At 41.5% G+C, this 22,080-nt stretch overlaps 2 protein-coding genes and 1 long non-coding RNA gene across 5 annotated transcripts in view; 2 read left to right on the top strand and 1 right to left on the bottom strand.

The window, feature by feature from the left end:
* NWD2 (NACHT and WD repeat domain containing 2) overlaps positions 1-18,456 on the top strand; it is a 161,243-nt gene extending 142,787 nt beyond the window's left edge. For both annotated transcript variants that reach the window (XM_023638241.2, XM_023638242.2), the window contains 4 exons: positions 933-1,136; positions 3,294-3,438; positions 7,760-8,349; positions 12,260-18,456. In XM_023638241.2, the coding sequence (XP_023494009.2) occupies positions 933-1,136; positions 3,294-3,438; positions 7,760-8,349; positions 12,260-16,192 (4,872 nt within the window). In that variant the 3' untranslated portion in view covers positions 16,193-18,456. The remainder of the gene's footprint in view (positions 1-932; positions 1,137-3,293; positions 3,439-7,759; positions 8,350-12,259) is intronic.
* On the bottom strand, positions 253-22,077 carry LOC138923665 (uncharacterized). Of its 2 annotated transcripts, none has more exons than XR_011437635.1 (3): positions 21,833-22,077; positions 21,456-21,742; positions 253-1,115 (listed from the first exon to the last, which is right to left on the bottom strand). It is a non-coding gene; the product is annotated as an uncharacterized lncRNA (long non-coding RNA). The 2 variants fall into 2 exon arrangements; XR_011437634.1 differs by lacking the exon at positions 253-1,115 and adding an exon at positions 8,538-11,459.
* C3H4orf19 (chromosome 3 C4orf19 homolog) overlaps positions 21,625-22,080 on the top strand; it is an 84,980-nt gene continuing 84,524 nt past the window's right edge. The window contains exon 1 of the mRNA XM_070264014.1: positions 21,625-21,777. The gene's annotated coding sequence lies outside the window, so the exon portion shown is untranslated. The remainder of the gene's footprint in view (positions 21,778-22,080) is intronic.

Here is a 22,080-nt window from a genome sequence, read left to right as displayed (position 1 = left end):
CTTTTCACTTAACGATATGTTATAAACACCTTTCTCTGTCAATACAATTCTAGCACATGATTTGGTTCATCCTTTGAGTAGAGATACCATAATATATTTAAATGTTCCCCTCTGCTGGGCACTTAGGTTGTTATGCCAGTCGTTTTCTGTGAAAACAGGTTCAGTATAAATATTCTGGTTAGTCTTTGTGTACATCCTTAATGATTTCCTGAAGACAAATTCCCAGAAGAGAAATTGTGAAGCCAAAAGTTATTTAGATTTTTAAGTCTTTTATTACATATTGCCAGAATACCCTTCGAAGAAGTATGGGCTCAGTTCCTACACCCATCAGCACTTTGTGGGTATTTTATCACCTTCACATGACAATGAGCACATGTTTTTCTTTGCCAGTATAATAGGGTGAAAATATCTCGTTTATATTTTGCATTGTTTTCTGTTACCAGTGGGGTTGGTAGTAGTGTCACATTCAGTGATTTCATACTTCTTTCATTTGTAGGTGTGCAAATCTGAGATCTTTGCAAATCTTAGAATCATACTATTAACTCTTTACAAAGCAATTCTTTTGTTTGAGAGTTTACATGTTTGATATTTTACAGAGTCCAGCATGTCATTTTTCTTTGTCACAAACAAAAAAATCTCAGAATAGAACAATTTTTGTTGTATTATGTAAACTTTGGGAAAATGAATTTGCTACAAAATTCTGTTTTTTGATTTGTCTAATGTGATATGCAATCTCAATTCTCAGTTTGTGAATTTATTATAACCACAATATCATTGGTCTAATTGTACTTATAAAATAATCCAGGGGGGAAAAGTATCCACTGTGTTTGAAAGAGAAAACTGATGGAACGATGTATCTTGTCTGTTTATTAATATTTATTGAGTGGCCCCATAATGTGAGTACTAAACTGAACTTTCTTGGTGATACACAGGGACTGTTAGGTGAAAAATATGGGAACATCCGAATCCCTGGAGAAGTGGAAGCCTCAGAATTTGAAATGATTTTGGACGCTGCCATAGAGGCGAAGCTGGAGACCAAGTTATTGGAAGAGTGGTACTGTCGTGATGAGAACTCGGTGCCAGCAGCTTATTACCTCAGACCCAAATCGGAAATGCTGAAAAGCAATAAAAATGCGGTAAGTTACCTTTCTCTCCAAAGATACATACTTTGTTTATGTCACCCAGGAGTGGTTTTCTCCTCGGAGAAGGCACAGAAACTTATTCTGCCCTGGACCGTAAATTTCCTTTTAACAATGAAATCCAAAGCTAAGAAACCTTCCGTTTTTTTGACCCACCTTTCCGTTCAGCCTCTCAGACTTTCTCCCTGGGGTCACTGCCTTCTTCCTGAAGTCTGTCTTTTAGAAGTTCCGTTAGTGAAGGTCTGATAGCGACAAATTCTATTTGTTCATCTGGAAATATTCTTATTTCTCCCATCTCACCACAAGGTGTCTATGTATTTGTTCTGATTGGTATACGACATGCTTCCCATATCTGTGAATTCATGTATTCTGTCTGTTCTGGAAAATTCTCAGACATCATCTGATCAAATAATCTCTCTCCTCTGTTCCCTCTGTTCCTTCCTTTTTGCTCTTTAATTAGATTTACACTGGACGATCTCAGTCCGTCCTCCATGTCTCTTAATTCTCTTTCACATTATCAGTTTCCTTGATAATGTTCTCTCTCCATGCTGCTTTCCAGAAGATTAGATCTTTTTTCCAGCTCACCAATTTTTTTCTTCAGCTGTGTCTACTCTATTCATACTTTAAGTTTCAAATTCAACAGTTATATTTTTAATTGTGAAAGGTTTTTTTGAGGGAGGGGGAGTCTTTTTAAAATCTGCCTGGCTATTGTTTATAGTCTGTCACTTTTTTTTTTTTTTTTAAAGATTTTAGTTTTTCCTTTTTCTCCCCAAAGCCCCCCTGGTACATAGTTGTATATTCTTCGTTGTGGGTCCTTCTAGTTGTGGCATGTGGGACGCCGCCTCAGCGTGGTTTGATGAGCAGTGTCATGTCCGCGCCCAGGATTCGAACCAACGAAACACTGGGCCACCTGCAGCAGAGCGCGCAAACTTAACCACTCGGCCATGGGGCCAGCCCCAAGTCTGTCACTTTTTTAATTCAATATTTTTCCTTTAACATTTCACACATAGTTAATTTTACATTTTTTATCTTATATAGAATCTTCAAGTGAGTTCGATTCATGTATGTATATGACAGAAACATTATCATTGTCTCCTCTCCATCTTGGTTCCCAAATATGTCTATTATGTGTCTCTTGAAACTGAATGAAGGAGGAAGAGAAAATAAGTGGGCCTATTCATTGCACAGAATTTTTAGAGAGATTGAAAAGAAGGCATAGATATCCATCTGTCTTCCACAGAGAACATCCTTGATACATACAGTACCCAGGCAGCTCCAAGACGAGTAGAGCCCTGGGTTAGCAACAGTTCTTCATTTAAGGACTTTGTCTGTCATTCTGATATTTAACATAAAGCATTTTCTGCATGCAATATGAAATCATGTCATAATACCTGATTTTTCTTCTTCCCCCTCACATGCATTATTCAAAGTAATTATCTACAAGAATATTGCTTCTGTGGGGAGGAATATTGGGGTAAATCCAAACCATTCCCCAGGTAAATATGCTAAGACTAAATGTAGCTATCAAAAAACAAGCTACCTCAAGAAAACCAGGTCATACAGTGGTTTGGGAGCACTTGCTCATGTGTTACCATTTAACTGGCTTTAGTTGTTCCTTTTTCATTTGATTCTACGAAATCTAAGTTATTCTCTAAACCCCCCATATGATATCTCTGCATAAATCATTGTTAAATAGTTGAATGTGTGAATAAGATTATCATCAAGACTATAAATGTTACTTTCTTGGTAGGCAATCTTTCTATTTTATTTCCTAGAGGATCATTAAAAAAAATGAAGAAGAAACAACTAAAAACAATTAAATTATAACATATGAGCACTTCCCCTTTAACTCCTATTTAGAGGATATTGAAGAGATGATTTTGTTATAACATTTGTATCCAAACTCAAGAGGGAAATACATGGTATAACAAGAAAGTGCAACAAAAAAAATCCTGTCTAGATTCACACTCTTGTGAAACTAACTTCACAAAACTTTCAGGGTTATGGGGAGATTAAATGAGATACTGTCTGGTAAGCACCTCTCACAGTAGTGGCGCATTGTAAACCTTCAAATAATCATAGTTCTCTTGCTCTTAAATGTGGATTTTTCTTTGAAGATTTTAAGACTGATATCTAGCTTTTATATTTCCATAGATGCAGCCTTCCACCAATGCTGAGAATGAAAAGACCTGGCAAGAGATATCCGATGAAATCAAGAAGATATTTAAGGCTGCTGTAAAACTGTTACATGAAAAGGGGAAAATGAAACACAGCCAAGCTAAGAGGTACCTGTTCTCAGGTAATTTCTACACATCCTCAGTAGACTAAGGAATCGATAAATAATAGATGCATTCGCTACTTCCCTTTTGTGGTTCTGCAAATTTCATTTCATTTGCTGCCTGGTGAAATTTAATTTTTCTAAATGTTTCCATCTCCTAGAGAGGCAAGTGTTCTTTTGTTTTAACTCATAGTTAAGCCTTTACTTAACTTGAGGACTCCTCCAGAAAATGTGATTTTAGAAGAAGTCAGAGGAGGCTGGATAAAATAGACCAGACTCTGCCAGTGTTTCTCAATTCAGCTGTTCATCCATTCATTCACTCACTCCTTCATTCAGCAAACATCTTTTGAGTACCTGCTGTGTGCCAGGGACTGGGGATACAACAATGAATGAGAAGGCAAGGTCTCTGCTCTCCTGGAACTTATTTTTTAGTGGGGAAAATAAATGATAGGCAAGTAATCAAATAAGTAAACAAGATCATTTCAGAAAGATAAGTGCTATGAATAAAACAATACAGTGCTAGAATAAGGGCAACTGATGAAGGATGTTGGGGTCCAGAGTTGGAAGGGGTGGGCAATGAAGAGATGACTTTTGAGCTGAGTGACAGAAGGAGTTAGAGCCGGCAGTGCCGTATCTAAGATAGAGAATTCCAAGCAGAGGGATTACTGGGTTCAAGATCCCTGAGGCAGGACTTTGCTTAGCAAGTTCCAGGAGCAGGAAGAAGGTAAAGGGAGCCAGGTCCGGGGAGGGAGAGATGAGGTCAGAAGGTGAGCACAAACCAAAATAAGAAACTTATGTTTTATTCTGGGCAAGATGGGAACTCATTGGAGGTCGTGAAGTAAGGGAGTGGCAGGGTATAACTGAACCTTAAAATAAAAATCTCCCCAGCTACTGAGCAGAGACTGGCAGTCGGCCTTTCTCAGGCAGGTTTATTTTTAGAAGTTGCACAGGAAACCACAGATCTGAAGGAATACGTCAGTCATAGCTTCCAGGGGACAAATGCTACAGGTGAAAGGAATCAGATACATAGCATTTATTCTGAAAGTTGATAGTAAAGAATTATTGGGGAAACAGCAATAGCAGTTGCATTTTCAGACTGGTTTTGTGAATGGCATGGCAAAGCATTTGTGAAAACCTAAAAGGCACTTGATACTATTCTCCCTGGATACGTGAATTTCCAGCTCAGAGAAATTATAAATAATCTCGACAAATTCATTCTCTGGAAGCTGTCAAAACTTAGGTCTTATTTTAGGTCTCCCTGAAAATACTAAAATTGGCGGGAATAAGTACTGTCTTTAGAATATACAGATTAACAAATAGCCTTGTTCCTGTGGGGTCTTTTTGGTCCATTTTTGAAGCTCCGGTTCTTCATCCTAATCAAAGGCAAAACCACCCTGTTCCTAGACACATTAGAAAAAAATGCCCCCAGCAAAAGCTTTCCCATTCTTGATGTAAGAGACACCAGTTTGGGGAAGGCATCCTCACATTTGGAATCATACAGCTAAAGTATTGAAATATTTCATCACAAACACATTCTCCTAATTTTCTCCAAGCTGAAGAACTCTGTCCACATGGATAGCCATATGAAGATTAATAATTTCATCCTAGTAGTATGAATTACTACAAGTAGACTGTTTTATGCTTGGGGTTGTATGTTTTAAATATATGCATGCTCATTATAATTTTATTTATTTTACATTTCAAACTCATTTTAAGACCATGTCTGCACAGTGAAAATTGCTGGAGAAGTGCCCAATGGATATAGTATATTACTTTAGTATTTTCAGAAATCTTAAAAATAACACTAGGTAGAACCTGGAAAGAAATATTATTTATATTTGAATGTAATTTTTCACAACACTTCCAGTTTCACCTTAATAAATACCAGAGAGGAAAAGAAGTACGTTAGACCCCAAAATGGTGCCCTACTGTGAATGTCGAAACTGAGTGGTCTTGAGAATAGTAGAGGGATTAATGTGTCATGAATGATAGTTGCCAGGGCTGGGAGTTTCCTCCTAAGGTGATCTTCATTGGGTACCGTGACTGGCTAAACATTAGGATATTGAGGAAAATGCAAAGACAGAAAACAAATATATATTCTAGTAAGGAGGGGGGAGTTTATAATATTTATAGACAAATGAATATCAGAAATTATTAATAAAAGTCCCCTCAAATCATGAGGATGCACTTTGCTTCTAAAAAGAACTCTATAGAGTTGACTTAGTCTCAGATGACTCATTTATTCAGGTATACGTATTAAGTCTGACCAGCAACCAGGCACTCTTAGGTAGAGCCTCTTTTGTCCCCCTGAGCCAACCTTAGGTGGGCTCTACCAGCTTGGTTTGTCTCTCTCTCTTTTTATGTTGCATTTGTGATCAACACTCCTGATTGACACACTATTTCCATACAGGTGATATAATGTCAGTTAGGTTGCAGTTGACTAGTTTTCTGGAAGTCAGAGGTAACAGCGCATATCTCTGATTATCATCTATTATGTATAGATACTACAGTTTGGCCACTTCCTTCTTCATGATACTCAGAATGTAATGCCTAGCTAATCTGGTGAGCTCCCTAGCATTTTACACGGATGACTGGAAAAGATAATGGGCCCAAGCCCTCTTTCTGCAAGAGCTTACAATGTTGAGATTTCTTGCATCTTCCCTTGTCTACATTATAACAAGTTTTTACTCTTCTATAAAATAAGAGTAGACATACGTTGTACAAGCTCCTTTAACTGGCCTCCTTAACCAACTTGCCTGATTAAAACCCTTTGTAAAGCATACCCATGTGCATGGCACAGGTCATTCAACACTGGTGGCTATAAACATTCATTTTTCACCTGAGTCACAAATTTTGATCCATTGCTTATCATTGGTGAAAAAATATTATCATGAGACTTCCACTATAAGGCACCATTTTAAAATAAAATTCCCACCTTCCTTAATAGTTACTTTATAGAATACTATTCTATGGTTGCGTTCTATACATGCATATTCTATACTATACATACTATTCTATACATGCATATTCTAGATTTTGCTTGATGGTGGAGTTGTGGCTAGCCCATTGAAATGTTTTCAGTTTATGGCCAGCCCAACCCTGTGTATTCAGAGCCCCACCCTCTCCCCCACCATGCTCCCATCAGATCCCAGTCCGGCAGTCACCTCCTTAGGAAAGCCTTTCCTGGCCTCTCCAAGTGGGTTAGACTCCCCAATTGTTTACTCTCATTGCATCATGGTATTCTCCTTCACAGGGCTGAAAACAATCATAATACATTTATTCATGGGTCTCTATGATTCATGTCTGCCGTTCTCCACTGGATCGTAAGCTCCATAATGACTTTTTCTCTTAGCATTCTCTGTTTTCTCTCACCATTGTATCCTAAGCAACTAGCAGCATGCCTGGCACATAGTAGGGACTCAGTGAAGACCAAGTGGATGAAGGAAAGCAGGCGGAGGGGGGTGGGAAGCAGGAGGAAGAAAGAGAGGGAGGGAAGAAGAACGCAGAGAGGGAGGACAGCCAATTTTAAAAGACTGCTTGCCTTAAAATTCATTTCCATTCTTTGTTTTTATTTTTCTCCCCCAAAATCATGTGCCAGTGATGTTTTTATTACTACTGATCCAGTTTTAAATGTTCTTATGGCACCTCCAATGATTTATAGTGTATATTTACTTGCATGTCAGCATATGTATTGTAAGCCATAACATGGTTACCTCAGAAGATGTAAAGTCACATACTAAGTCATTTTTCTGTACCTGCTCTGATGGATGTAATGGAGTTTAACAGTGACATGAATAATTCACATTCATCAATAATCAGAACATGATTACATCTTGTTTCAAATATGCTCTTATATTTATATTTACACGTATCTGTCTGGTATAAAATGCACTTCAAACAAAATGGTGAAGCCACATTGTAAAGGAGAGACAGACAAGGAAACAGTAAACTCAGTATGTCTTTGACCTTGTCCTCATTCCTTCCTGACCCTATTGGTCCCTGCTCTTCACTCTTAGAACTGCTGAAGTCTAAGAGGGAAGCTAAGCAGGAACTTGGGAGAATCAGCTATAAACTTTGTATGCTTTCTTTTGTCTTTTGATCAACTTCTCCCTCCGATTGTGGAGGAAATTAAATAATTTTACTTAAAACTCATTGTTCTGTGGCAGGCTGCTTAGCAAAAGACAAGCAGGAAAATTAAGAAATTAAATTATTCTATAGATGACTCCGCTACACACTATAAGCAAAATCATCTAACACTAGTGACTAATAGTTAAGTGCTGGGAGTGTGGGCATGTTGGTTCTTTGTTCTAGGCAATAAACTCCTTGTCATATTTTCTTCCAGCTATAGAGGATGAATTTGACTTCGCTCTAGGAAAGCAAACGGCAGCATTCCTCAAGAAGTGTGTGTGCTACATTAGGAAAATTGCTAACATTGAGCGTTTTGTGAAAATCCCAGAGATGGGAAAATACATGGACATAACTGGAACAGAACCAAGGATTATTCGGGACCCAGAAGCCCAAGAGAAGCTGATAAAACTCAGGGATGAATTTATTCCTACTATTGTTGCGTCATCTAATCTGAGAGTGTACACTTCTGTTACTCATTGTGACATGAAACTAGGCTATTCCCAAGAAATAGAAAATCATTACATAGAAGGACTTGGTAAACAATTTTATGAGGACATGATTGATATAATTCAGGCAACGGTACAACAGAATTTTGACACTGAGACTGATACGCTCTATGATGAAATCCTTCAGCATTCATCATTATGTAAAACGTATGCCTCCTTCTACGAGTACAAATGTGAATCTCTAAACATCGTGTATAAATACATTCTTCCAAGCAAAACCGGGCACATCAATCCTCTTATTATATATGGTGGACCATGCACTGGAAAGACCCTTCTATTAGCTGAAGTAGCAAAGAAGGTAAAAGCCTATTCTTTTACATGTATATTTGTAAAAATTTTTACTTATGGGAAAAGATAAATGGATCAAATTCATTTCCATTTTCTGGGTTTACTCTCTGAATTATAATTAGCCTTTTTGGAATGTATACTTCAGTGTTTCTCTTCTGCTGGTATAATGGTTATACTGAAAGAATAAGACTCATGGGGTGCAATTATAGAACAGCTATATTTATTTTTTCTGTCATTGTTCAAACTCATGTTGTGGGCTAGTTCCCATTTGCATGGAAACTAGGACAGATCTCCCAACTCTTCTCATCCGTCTCACCAAAGACAAGCCCTCCAGTGGCTTCTGGACACTCCATCAGTCTCAGTTCAGCAACTAAATATGTCCAGTCTAAGATGATAATTAAAGCTTCAGTCTACATTTCTCTGCCCCGACTGAGGCCCACCATAAGCAAGGTATGTAGAGTGAGAAATAGGGATGTGGCCATCTTCTCCTTTCCTTCTCCACATAGGACTTCTTCCCTCCTTCCCTAATCCCAACCACATGACCTCTATAGGGTTGTGACCCCTATAGGGTTCTGGTTTAGGGGATATGGGAAAGGTAAGGTGACCAGAAAGTTCTTACATGACCAGTACTGTTCTGAACTGGGCTCTGCACTCTCTGGTCTTGACAGGTGTTTAAAACTGCATCCTGTTTCTTCTGAGGCCTTTTCATGGCTTCCTGGACGTCCTTCTCCTCCCACATCCCCTGCCCTGCCTTCGCTGAGCATCTCTCACCTACAGTTCCCTTGACACAGGGAATGCACTTTTTTTCCAGCTGGTCACTTCCTTGGCTCCTAGACATCCAGCAATACACTTCTAGTATCTTTCTGCCAAGATCCTCTCCACAGCCCAGCAAACTCCCCTAGACAGGACCTGGGAAAAACAAAACGCTTTGTCAGCTCACCCTTGCTGGTGGCCCACATCTGGGACATGGGAAACACTCAGGTGTTTTTTTTGCCCTGAGAAACTCCAGTTCCAGTACAGCAGCTCTGCATCACTCCTCTATCGGAGCAGCCAGCCAGTCTCAGTCACTCAATGTCTGTATCTCTCAGATGTCATCAGACACAGATGGCCTTGTCTCCCAAGCTCTAGGGGGCACCCTCTCAATGGTCGACTGTAGCCCTTTCCCTGGGCCAGAAGTGAGGGGTGGGCATCTCTCAGCGCCCCCTTTCAGGAGTGGGATGGTGATAGATACAACCCACGGCACCCTAACCTCCAACTTTTTTCTCAGTCTCTTGAATCTCTTTTTCAGGCTGGAAGTGGATTGTCCGCTAAAGGTAGCAAAGCTGGTTTTCACAGCTCCCTTTCAAGTCTTGCATGATGGTCTGGAACCTCACTCTGGAATGTGATATCTATTGTCTTGGCATCTCACTCTAAACTGGGCTAAACTAGTTCCATTTTTAACCTCCTGTTACACTTGATATCAAAGTCTGATGGTTTCTATTATCCTGGTATTGCTTCAGAATCTCTATATTGTTCTTTCTATGGTTACTCTCTCAAGAACAGAGCTTTCTTTAACTGCGTGAACATTCTTGTAATCTATCACGTGCTACACAATCTCAAGCAGGTCATTTGGAGGACAAGAACAGGGACAGTTGTGTTGCACCTCATGTGGGGATTAGGTTCCAAAGTAAGCTCAAGCAAGTTTACTCAAAAAGTCCTTGGGAAGGCCAGTTTACCATTTCTTAATATGTCAAGCCCAGCTGCTGGTTTTTCTTCTAGTGTTAGAAGATGTAGCTCTTTCTTTACACCAGATGAAGTGGCAGGCTTACATTTAGGGGCCCTGTTGCATCAAAATAAATGTATGTGTGTGTGTCTTTGAACACTAATTTGTAAGTGACTCTTCAAATTTTAGAATTATTCCAAATAAGCAAGATACTAACACAGTAAGAGGCACATGGGAACTGAAATCAAATGAGAAAACATTCACGTATGCCATTTCACACTCGCTGTGAGGCTTTCTTCCTTGTGGAGGAGGGAAGGGAGAAGGTGGGTGGAGGGGGAAGTGTTGTTGAATTTGACTAAGTTAAATGTGCATGTGATGCATCTCCACGTGCTCTAGCACAGGAGGTAAAGACTCACATGGGCTGTGCTGATATGCTTGTGTAGATAAGCAATCCCAGCGCGGCAGAGTGTGGTGACAGCTGGGCTGCTCAACTTGAGAAATGGCTTTCTGAGCTCTTGCTCTTCTGGATATTTTGTCCAAACACCAGAGTGCGTCCACTCACAGTCCTGGACTCTGATCCTCCAGGAACCACACCAGTTTCTGGGTCCCCTGCCTGTGTTCCACTTGTCTCTCTCCTGGGGAGCATCTGCCCCACCAACAACAACCTGTGCTCTCTTGTGACCTCATGTCCCTTGTAAGGATGCAGACAGACATCTCGTGGTTATCTCCTGTGTACCTGACATTTCCAGGAACGTGAGCTCATGATCGGAGGGCCACTCTCTGCAGATACCACACATTCAGCAACACATGACTGGCAGGAGAGAGGACGATGTGTATAATCATCATGAGCAGTCCATGGAGGGACAAATAATTGCATTGTGTTTCTGATTTGCCACCAAAGGACAGTGGTAGGATGGCAGGATTAGCTGCCTGCAAATCAGCTTCAAAGGTTGGGGCTAAACAACAATAAATTGCTTATCTTCCTTAATAGCTCATTCTGAAACTGACAGTCCTAAATCTTTCCTCAACTTATTCAGATCTTAACTGGAACTATCTCTGGAGGAACCAAGTTTCAAAAACTTACTTTCTATGTGTATTTGTGTCTTTTTCTAAGGAGTATCCTTGGTGAATTCCAAGGATTACTGAAAGACGTGATCTCCCTAAAATAAACTTAGGAGTGTTTTGTACCACGATTGTCTCTCTTTTTGTCCTTGCCTTTCCAGACTGAAAAATACTAAACTTACCAGCCCCCTCATAAATGTTATCTTTTTAACTCCACAATTAAAAAAAGAGAGAGAGTGCACTAGAATGAAAGTCAGATATGACTGCTACTCCATCTTTGTCTCTCGGCAGAGTCATTTATGCAGCCTGGGCCTTGGTTTCTTCTTCTGTTAAATGACACTGTAATCCCATGTGCCCTGAAGAGAGAGAATGTGAGGACTGATGACTGCCTGTTTATCGTATATAAATATATATACTTTAAAGTATAAAAATATATAAATATATATAAATATATAAATAAGTATATAATATAGGAAACTATTATAAAGCACAAAATTTGACAAAACCCTTTTAACCAGCATTATGTAGATTTTTATGACAATGATACATCATCATCAAGATGACCCTACAGCACCCTAATAAAGTGTCTCTGAATCATGAAAGATTACATGCAGTATCATTTTTGTACTGAGTATTTTTTACTGCATTCTAATTAACTGGAAATTTTGTCAGCCATGTATGGGCTTTATGGGATCTCAATTCATGAAAATATTTGACTCAATATAATGTGTAAATCATTACTTAATCTAATCATTAAATGAAGATTAAGCACCTACTATATGCTGGCAACCGTGCCAAGAAATGGGAATTCAGCAATGAAAAAACTAACTATACCTGATATTTGGATTTACTGTTTACGAAACACTTTGTAACTTTTAGAGTACAACTTAAATGTTGCCTTGGGATTGAACGATACTATTATGACTATTTTGTTGCCTTTAGTAGAGTGATCCCAAGGGTCTCACCTGTGTATTTTAGTGCATGAGCTTTGTGACAGTTCTTTGACCTTCTCAGAGGACTTTTCCACTTCCTGGTTCTAGGCTACTTCCTGCATGGTCAGGGTTACCAGAAGTGTGACCTCTGGAGAGAAGAACTGTTGTTGTATATGACCATGTGAATAAATATTACCATTCTAAATGCCACCTTTATGTTTTAGGCTTATGGCTGGCTACATGAAGACACAGGACCAGAATCTGACCCAGTCGTAGTCGTGAGATTTCTAGGAAGCACAGACATGAGTACTGACCTTAAGACTCTCCTTCTAAGTGTTTGTGAACAGTTGGCAGTTAACTACCGATGTCTGGTTCAAAACTACCCTAAGAAGATCCATGACCTCCGTGACTTATTTATAAACCTTTTGAATGAGTCTTCATTGCAGAGACCTCTAGTAATAATATTTGACGCTCTAGAACAGCTCTCAGAGAGTGACGAGGCCAGGAAGCTTTGGTGGCTCCCAGCTCACCTTCCCCGCTTCGTACGCATAGTCATCTCCACACTGCCCAACAAACATGGGATCCTGCAGAAACTAAGGTGCCTTATCCATGCAGACGACAACTACATCGAGCTGATCCCCCGGGACAGGAAGATGTGCAGCCAGGTCCTCAAACACCAGCTGCTGCGGGTCAAAAGGAAGGTCACCTCAGGCCAGCAGATTTATGTGAACAATGCATTCTCTAAGTGCACACTGCCCATGTTTGTGAACTTGACCTTCAGGGAGGTGAGACACTGGAGATCTCACAAAGATGTCGATGAGTCCTCCCTCTGTGTCACTGTTCATGACAGTATAGAGCAGCTATTCTGGTCCTTAGAGAAGAAGTGTGGTCAGAAACTAGTCTGCAGGGCTCTTGGTTACATCACCATGGCCAAAATGGGCTTGAGTGAAATGGAACTGGAGGACGTGTTGGCCCTAGACAACAGCGTTATGAATGAGCTCAATGAGAACGCCAGGCCCAGCAATCCCCTGAGAGTACCTTATTTGTACATCGCGAGGCTCAAGGAGGGTCTCAGCGGATACTTAATAGAAAGACACGTGAAGAATGTCACTCTTTTGGTCTGGGCCAACAGACACCTGCAGCTCATAGCTCAGAAGCTGTATCTGCAGGATGACAGTGACCTACGTGAAATGCACACCATCCTGGCAGATTATTTTCTGGGGGTCTGGTCAGGGGGCAGGAGGAAAGCTTTCTGCCTCGAAGATCCCTACTTGAATGGCTGCCTTGACTTGGAGAGCAGAAGTCTGCTTGAAGAAGAAAAGCACTTCATGGAACAAGCTTCCTTTGACAGGCAGGCCCCAGACCAGCCCTGGGTTTTCCAGTGTAATCCACTGGAGCCTGACATCTTCTTTGTCAATCATCGGAAAATGTCTGAGCTCTTGCACCACCTGACAAGGTGTGGAAAAACCGACGACCTGCTGTATGGCATCATCATGAACTTCAGCTGGCTTTACACCATGATCAAAATCGGCCAGTTCGATAAAGTGCTTTCAGACATCGAGCTGGCTTACAACTGCTCGCAAGAGAAGGAGCTGAAGTTCCTGGCAAGCACCCTCCGCAGCATCAAAAACAAGATCATTGCCTTTCCTGGCTCCCTTTCAGCAGAGCTCCAGCAAAGACTGCTGCCTGTTGTAAGTTCCCTGCCCAAACTTAGACACCTTCTTTTGGAGTGTGACAAAGACGGGCCCAAATATTGCTCCATTGTGCCATTACATTCATCCATGGATGTGACATATAGCCCAGAGCGTCTTCCCTTGTCATCTAGTCACCTGCATGTCACCGAGATTCTGCCTACCTGTAACCCCAGTACTGTCCTGACAGCTTTAGAAAACGGGTCCATCAGCACGTGGGATGTGGAAACTCGTCAGCTACTCAGGCAGATCACAACAGCCCAGTCCGTCATCCTGGGCATGAAGCTCACCAGTGATGAAAAGTATCTTGTGGTGGCTACAACAAATAATACCTTGTTGATTTATGACAATGTCAATTCGTGTCTCCTGTCTGAGGTGGAAATCAAAGGGACCAAGCATGGAAGCGGCTCCACCTACATCAATGGATTTACACTGTCGGTCAACCATGCCCTTGCATGGCTTGAAGCCAGCAAAGATGTCACTGTCATTGATCTGCTCTACGGATGGCCCCTTTACCAGTTCCACTGCTGGTATGAAGTGACCTGTGTCCAGTGCTCCCTGGATGGCGCATATGCGTTCTGTGGACAGTACCTGAACACTACGACCATATTTCATTTAGGAAGTGGAGAAAAGTTATGTACGGTGACATCTGAATTTTCAGGTGGGTTTGTGAAGTTTCTTCTTATCTTGGACACAGCCCAAGAAATGGTGATGGTAGACAGTGAGGGAAGCCTCTCTGTTTGGAATACTGAGGACATTACCAACCCCCAGCTGACTGATGACTTTGACTGCCGAAGAGAAGACAGCGAGGTGGTCAGCATCGAACTTTCAGAGGACCAAAGTGCCATTCTGATCTGTAAAGCCCTCAGCATTGAGCTCTTAGATACTGGCATGTGGAAGGTCGCTGAAAAGTTCAGAGCTAAGCACAATGAACGATTTATATCTGCCGTGCTGTCCAAAAATGGAGACTGCATCATCGCGACCATGGAAAATACCTCAGCCGTGTTTTTTTGGAGGCGGGACACAGGACAGTGTATGGCAAGCTTACAGGAAATCTCAGGTACCATAGTTAAGTTGGTGAAATCTAGTCACCACAACATGCTGCTATCTTTATCAACCAGTGGTGTTCTTTCTATTTGGGACATAGATATAATCACAGCTATGTCCAACATAGATAAGACTGGAAAACCCATCCAGAGTCTGATGTTACCTGCCAGAGGGGAAATCATTTACTCCCTTGATGGCTCTGATTGCGTTCATAAGTGGAACTTCAGCAGTGGGTTTATTGAAGCAGTATTTAAGCATGAAGGAATAGTTGAACACTGTGTGTTGACATCCTCTGGGGACATAATGGTGACATCAGATGACAAAAGCAGCCAGTATGTCTGGCACACCAGCAGCGGTGAAAACCTCTTCCGAATTAATGGGCAGAGAATATCTCAGCTGCTAATTACACACAATGACCAGTTTGTGGTCTCTCTCTGTGAGGAAAATGCTTCCAGGGTTTGGAGACTGGCCACAGGCCACAGGGTCTGCAACATCCTGACCACTTTGCAGAACGCCTTTATAACCTCCGCAAATACCTTCGTGGTGGGAATGACCAAAAGCAAAGTGCTGGCGGTCAGCCTTTGGACCGGAAGTATCACCAAGAAATTTTGCTGTGAAGATGGCACCACAATTGTGAATTTTAAATTGATCCCCGACTGCCCTGACATCATCGTGTTTATCACCTCGGCCGAGACAGTAAATATCTGGAGTCTGACAGATGAAGTGATCTGTCGCCGTGTGCAACTTCCAAACAACTTCTTGAAAAATTTAGAGGATTTTGAAATTTCTCCCAATGGAAAGCTAGGCATTATAGCCAGGGGAGACGAAAATATCAACGTGCTGGATTTACACAGCGGTAAATTACGGGTGGTTCACGCTTCTGGGGTCATCTGGCGGCAGAGGTTGTCTCGGGATGGTCGCTACCTGGTATATATCTGTTTCCGAAATGGGGAGGAAGAGGATGAAAATGGTGTGATATCCAGTTTAATTGTAATGAGACTGGCTGATGGTAAAAATATCGGTGCTTGCTCCCTTTACAAAACCCCAACTTTTCTTGCCCTCTCACAGAGGCACCTGAACATCATTGTGGGTTTTGACGATGGGAGCATAGGGATATACACGGTCGTGGACCGTGTAGATGCTGCACTAAAAATTAAAATTGCCACTTCAAATAGCAGACAAATTTTCAACAATGCAACACAGACATCCAGGCCAAAGTGTAATAGCTACTGTTTTAAAGTGTCTGTGGATTGCTTATGGAGAGAGTCCACTGAGGTCTTTGCAAGAGACAGTCCCATCACAGTGAGTGACTCCACTGAGCCTAATGAGGCAACGCCCTCCAAGAAACACAATTCTTGCTATGACCGGGTGTGCTCTGCCCTGGAATCCAGGGGCCACAGCTATGCCCCTGACAACTGACAAAATGTTTTTCCTGCTCAGCAGAAGTACATGGTACATGTACAAAAGAAAAAAAAAGTATCTTCTGTATCCCAAATGATAAGCTACTCATTTCTTAAAGGACAGGAAAGATGCTGGAGTTCCAGTGTTAATTATTAACATGGTCATGAAATGTACAGAAATGTGAAATTGGTTTTGAGCTTGGTTTTTTGGTCAGAGTTTCTCCAGGAATGAAGTCTTGACAGAATTTCTAGAGATGATATTTAAATGGCTGCATCACCTGGAAGTTAGAGGATAGTTTTAAACTATCTTTGTGGGAAGAAGCAGCGTAATTTATTCCATTGGCTCCGAGGAGAGAGGCTAGAGACCATCTGGACTGGAATTAATTCTGCAGAAATCGGTTGAAATCGTGAACACAAGGAGTTGACTTCAGATGATTGTGTGGCCATAAGTAAACACAGCCTTAATCTTTCCTTACATTTTATAATCCTGACAACTGTGTAAACCCAGTCAGATGGAAGGTCCAAAGGTGCAAATTAATGTAACAAAAATGCCCAGAGGTACTCCCAGTTTCCCAAGAGAAAGGACGTGAAATGTGAGGCCAAAAATGGGCCTGGGACAAGAACTAACTACCACTATCATAGGGCTACTGACCACACAGAGTCAGTCTTCATGAAAATATACTTTCAACAGTTGCATGCGAGGGTTTCTGTATGACGGAATATGTGATTTCTAAACTATTTCCTGGGCTGCAAAAGAAGACATTTAATAAGAAACCACAATCTTTTCATGTCTTTTTGAAATGCCTGTTTGAGCTGGGTGTAAAGAAGAATTACAGAAAGGGCATTGCAAATGTGGTCAAACACCTGTTAATCGGTCTCACTGTACTAACAAGAGTCTGTGCTATTCAGGCAGATGTATGGAAGCATGAATTACTTCCTAAAACCCTGCAGTAAATCTTAATAGAAAGAAAGCTTTCTTGACATGCCATCTATGAAATACTGATGACATTTGCCTTACTCTCATGCCTCCTCTTTCCTGTGTAAAAGCAGATGGATGACCAAATACTCTGGGACAAACTGAATATGCCCGTCTTCGTGCTAAAATATTCCATAAATCTTAAGGGTGTCCAAAGGTTCTTCGCTGTTCCTCTTTGTAATCACTTTCTTACTTATACCCGCTGTACGTATGTTTCTTTTCTGCTTAAGGACTCTTCGGAGCCTTTTGTGGTCTTAACCATTTCAAAGCTTCTGCTTCAAAGCTTCAAAGCAGAAGCTTTGAAATGGGATTAAATATTTTTTTAAAACTACCTATTTAAAAGAAACTATTACATCCCAAAAGGGGAAAGTGATTTTCTTTCTTCCATGTCCTCCTCATGACACACCCCTGGATAACTTTCCAGAGGGTGTCATAGTGGTGGTTTGGTTTGGTTGTATTTGAACTGGCAGCAGCAACTTGAGTAGGCAGGATAATGAACAAGGACTGACTTCCTTTCAGATCTGCCATGAACTCATGGCGTATCCAAAGCCAGATCTTTAACCTCCCCACTGTATTGTTTTGTAAATTGCAAAATAAAGGTAGTGATAGCTTCTGCTATAGCTGAGTAGGGATGTCGGGGAGCAATGTGAGAAAAAAAGACAGCGACATCTTGATTGTTGATGATAATGGAAAAAACAAAATGACCTAACCCATAAGGAATCCAAGTCCATTGTATTTCACTTGGGCAAGCAGTGTGACACATACACATTCAAAGATGTGATTAAGATGTAAACACTCTACTCCACGGTAAAAGACTTTTTTTCAGTATGTTCCTCCTGGTCTAGCTACCAGGCAGGGAGGTGGTAGCCCAGAGAAGGCCCAGTGCTCATACAGATCATCTGGAGTTGACTGTATGAGTTGATACTTTTTTAGCTCTTCAAAGGCAACACATTCTTCTTCCTGTCAATATTAGTTGGACCTCTCTGCCACACATTTCTATGAATTAAATGCCTAGATGGATTAAATGTAGTGTGTGAATGTTCTATGTCAAAGCCAATAGAGTTTCACAAGTGACTTGAACGACTTTTCCTAACTTGTTTGCAACTGATAGCTCATATTGAATGTTTTTATGTAAACTTTGTATCGTGGGGAAGAATTACCCAATCAGAGATTTATATTTTCATAAGTGTTACATTTAGTTAAATTTTGTTACAGAGTTGTTACCACTAGAAAATTATGGCAGTCTTCAAACAATGTACAGTCTTGTGTATGTATTGTTTGTATGAATAAAAGATAAATGACTTAGATTCATGTGGCATTTGTTTTTCTCCCCCAACTTTGGTAGATGTAGCTGGAGATCTTCAGTAAGAATAATTGTTCGTGCTTACTGAGTGCCCCCGGTACGCCAGGCGCTATATTTGGAGCGTTGCATGCACTAAGCTGTGTAATCTTTACAACAGTCTTATGAGTAGGTACTGTTAGTATTCCAAATTTACAGATGAGGAAACCTAGAAACTGAGGTCCAGGGAGAATAGCTGCACAGGATTTCAGTGCACCATCAATGACATTTTTGTAAACTTTCTCAAAACATGTAAAAATATAGCATTGTTTATCCAGTAGGCACTCACCGACAATGACCTATAGGATAGTTTCTAACTTGCAGATTAGAGACGAGGCTAGGCTCTGAGGATCACGGGAGGACTTTGCACACTCCCAGGCTTTTCAGGTATACCGAAATAGTGGATGTATTCGTTCAGCAAATATTTACTTGGTCATGCATTTTGCCAGGAATACAAAGGTACGTAAAACAGCTTGTGCCTTCTAGGATTTTACATTTATAACAGGAAGGCAGTTAGGAAGCAAGTTCTATGTGTAAGTGCAAGGACTGTGTGCTTCCCTCTGGGATGAGGCTGAAGATGGGAAGGATGATAAACAAGAGGCCGCCCTACTCATAAATTGCCTCCAGGTGAGAGAGGAGGACCAAAGGAAACCTTCCCCTATGCATTTTTCCATCTCTTGCCTCTTGGATCTAAGAATCCTCTGATACACCAAAAAGCATTTTTTTAAACAGGGCAGTAATGGAGAGCTAAAGTGATGGTAACTAGGAAAACTTGTTTTGTAAACTTTCAGGTGAAACTTGTATCTAGTTCCACGAAACAATTATTCTCCGAGAAACTTAAAAACAAGGTGTTAACACAACAAATACTGTGTCCTTGCTACGTCCATTAGGCTATGCCCTAGGATGATTTGAAAATTAGTCACCCACAACTCCTGCCCTCCAGAATCCTACAATCTAAAGGAGACAACTAAAGTAGATGTAAGACCAACTGTGATAAACAGTTGTTAATAAAAGTTGAAGCTAGGTGCTGAGGATAGACTGCAGAGGAGGAAATTACCTTTGAGAATCAAAAAGGATAGCCCAGAGAAGCTGACGCATAGCTGAGGCTTGAAGGATAAGAGAACATCAGAAAGACATTTCAGGCGAAGGAAGTGGTGTGAGCAAAACCAGGAAGAATCGAAGCATTTCAATGACTTCAAATGTTATGTTGGGACTTTAGACTTTATTAGATAGTCCATAGGGGATGGTGAAAAAGTTTTTGAAAAGGGGAATGGCTGGGTTGGAATGGTATTTTAGAATGACTCAGGCAGTAGCAGGTCAGATAGATTAGAGATGAAGAGACCAGATGCTGGGAGACCAATAAAAAGATGATGACAATGATCTGAGAGAAAAAGTGTAAGAACTTGGTCTTAGGATGTGACAGTGAGAATGCAAAGAGGAGGAGCAATTCAAGAGAGATTTTAGGGCTTACTGATAGAGGCGGGTGATGAGGGAGAGCGAAAACAGGTAACGCCAGGTCCACCTGAAACTGGGCAGAGGGTAGAGTTACAAATATGAAATGAATGGTTGGGAGATGAAAGTAGGGGAAATAATAAAAATAAAGCCGGACCTGCAGAGTTCAAAGTTAAGACATCCATGCAGGCATCTGGAAATATGCTGTCCATGTAATGGAAAAATCTGAGCTAAAGATAAAGAATCTAACCAGTTATCTCTTTCTCAGAAGTCTAAAATGCCTAATATGGTACACTTTTTGGTTACAAATTTGCTTTAAAAATTTTCTTTTTTTAGAACTATGTTGACAAATCCACCCAAACTAACTAGCTTTCCTATCTTCTGTGACTCATCAGTTGGGAACAATTTATATGCCAATGAAAACATAAACACACCTAAAAAACTAAGTGAATCATGGTATTTCATTCCCGTATGTATGAAGAATCTGTACATTTTTCTTCTGTATTTTTTACAAGGGCCCCTCAGATGTCCCTTCCGCATTCCGTGTGATCTACATGAAGCACAGATTACACATTGTGTAGACGCAGCTGAGGTTTGGGTTTCAGTGTATCAACATGACAAATAATATAACACTGGCAATTCGAGGTTACCAGCAACACCACCACCTCTGACAAATAATATAACACTGGCAATTCGAGGTTACCAGAAACACCACCACCTCTGACAAATAATATAACATTGGCAATTCGAGGTTACCAGAAACACCACCACCTCTGGCTTTATGGGATCCCAGTCTTTAATAGATGAGGTTAACCACCAGCTGCTTGAGCATACTAAGAGCAGTGGTTCGCAAACAGGAGGGTGAACCACTTGTTAAAACACAGATTTCTTCACCCTCCCTATCCTCTACTATTTCTGAATCCATATGTCTGGGGTGGGGCCCAAGAATTTGTGCTTGCCCCAGATGATGCTGATTCTAACAGCCCGGGAATCACACTTTAAAACTCAAGATAAATACCAAAGTCTTTTGGTCAGAATAACCTAACTGATAAATGTACCAATATCTTGGGGACATTACTAACGCATCGGCTAGAAGTTGATATGAGGGGCTTTATTGTGACAAAGGGTTTTATCAGAAAATGACGTAAAACAGCATATAACTTCCCTCATAAATTTACGGTTTTAAAGCATGCAGCTACGACCCAACTGGGAAATTCAAAAAATGAGTTACCCCCCATAAAGCGTAGCAAATGTCGTCTAAATGGCGCTGGAATCACTAAAGTGGACATGCGAAAAACTAGGGCAGTATTCAGTCCAGTTGCGTCTCCAGCGTCCTGTTCTATCCTAACTCTCCCCGGATGAGTTGAAGAGAAAAGAGAGAAGACGGTAGGCTAGGTGGCGCAGTTGCTTAACACATTTTCCTGTCACGCCCATCATTTACTTTGGAGCACAGGTGAAAAGAATTTCCAATACTTAAGCAGTATTTTACAGTAAAGCAACCAGTTTTCCACCCACCTTAGGTGCATGGATTGCAACCGGTACGGGCGTGCAGCTCAGTAGGTTGGACGGAGTGTTGCAGCCGAGATTCCAACACCCCAGGAAAAGGGAAGGAAAGTGGGGGGCGGGGAAGCATGATTTCGATGAACTCCCACTTGTGGTTTTGAGGGTGCAGGCGAGTGTGTGCAGCTTCCCCGGGAATTATCACCCTGGTAGCGACGGCGCGGCTTCTCAGACCGTCTCTCAAAAAGGCAGGAGATCGTGCAGACACCCGATCTAGGCGGCTATTCTGGATCTCTGCAGAACTGAGGAAGAAACAGAAAAACACAAGTACACGGGGGTGAGGGGGACAGATCTGTTTGCCAGGGGGTGCATTTATTGATCTCCCTACTTACGTTCCGAATCCTAGTCAGCTCCCCTCTCCCTACAGCGCGACCGAAAAGTAGGCACCAAAAAGTTTCCCCGCAGGGGCGGGCGATGGGTATGCAACCTGGGTGTCGGTACTCGGAGGCCGGGCTCCGGATGTTCTGCATCAGCGCGCCCGGAGGGCCAGCCCCGGCTCCGGGGGGTCGAGCGCGCGGCGCGGGGCGCGCAGGTAAAGGGTTACGCGTGCCGGGGAGGCTCGCCCGCGGGCCGGGCCACG

The sequence above is a fragment of the Equus caballus genome, chromosome 3 (genome assembly GCF_041296265.1).
Source record: "Equus caballus isolate H_3958 breed thoroughbred chromosome 3, TB-T2T, whole genome shotgun sequence".
NCBI lineage: Eukaryota > Metazoa > Chordata > Mammalia > Perissodactyla > Equidae > Equus > Equus caballus.
The sequence above is the reverse complement of the archived record's forward strand: the minus strand, read 5'-3'. Positions and strand labels throughout refer to the sequence as shown.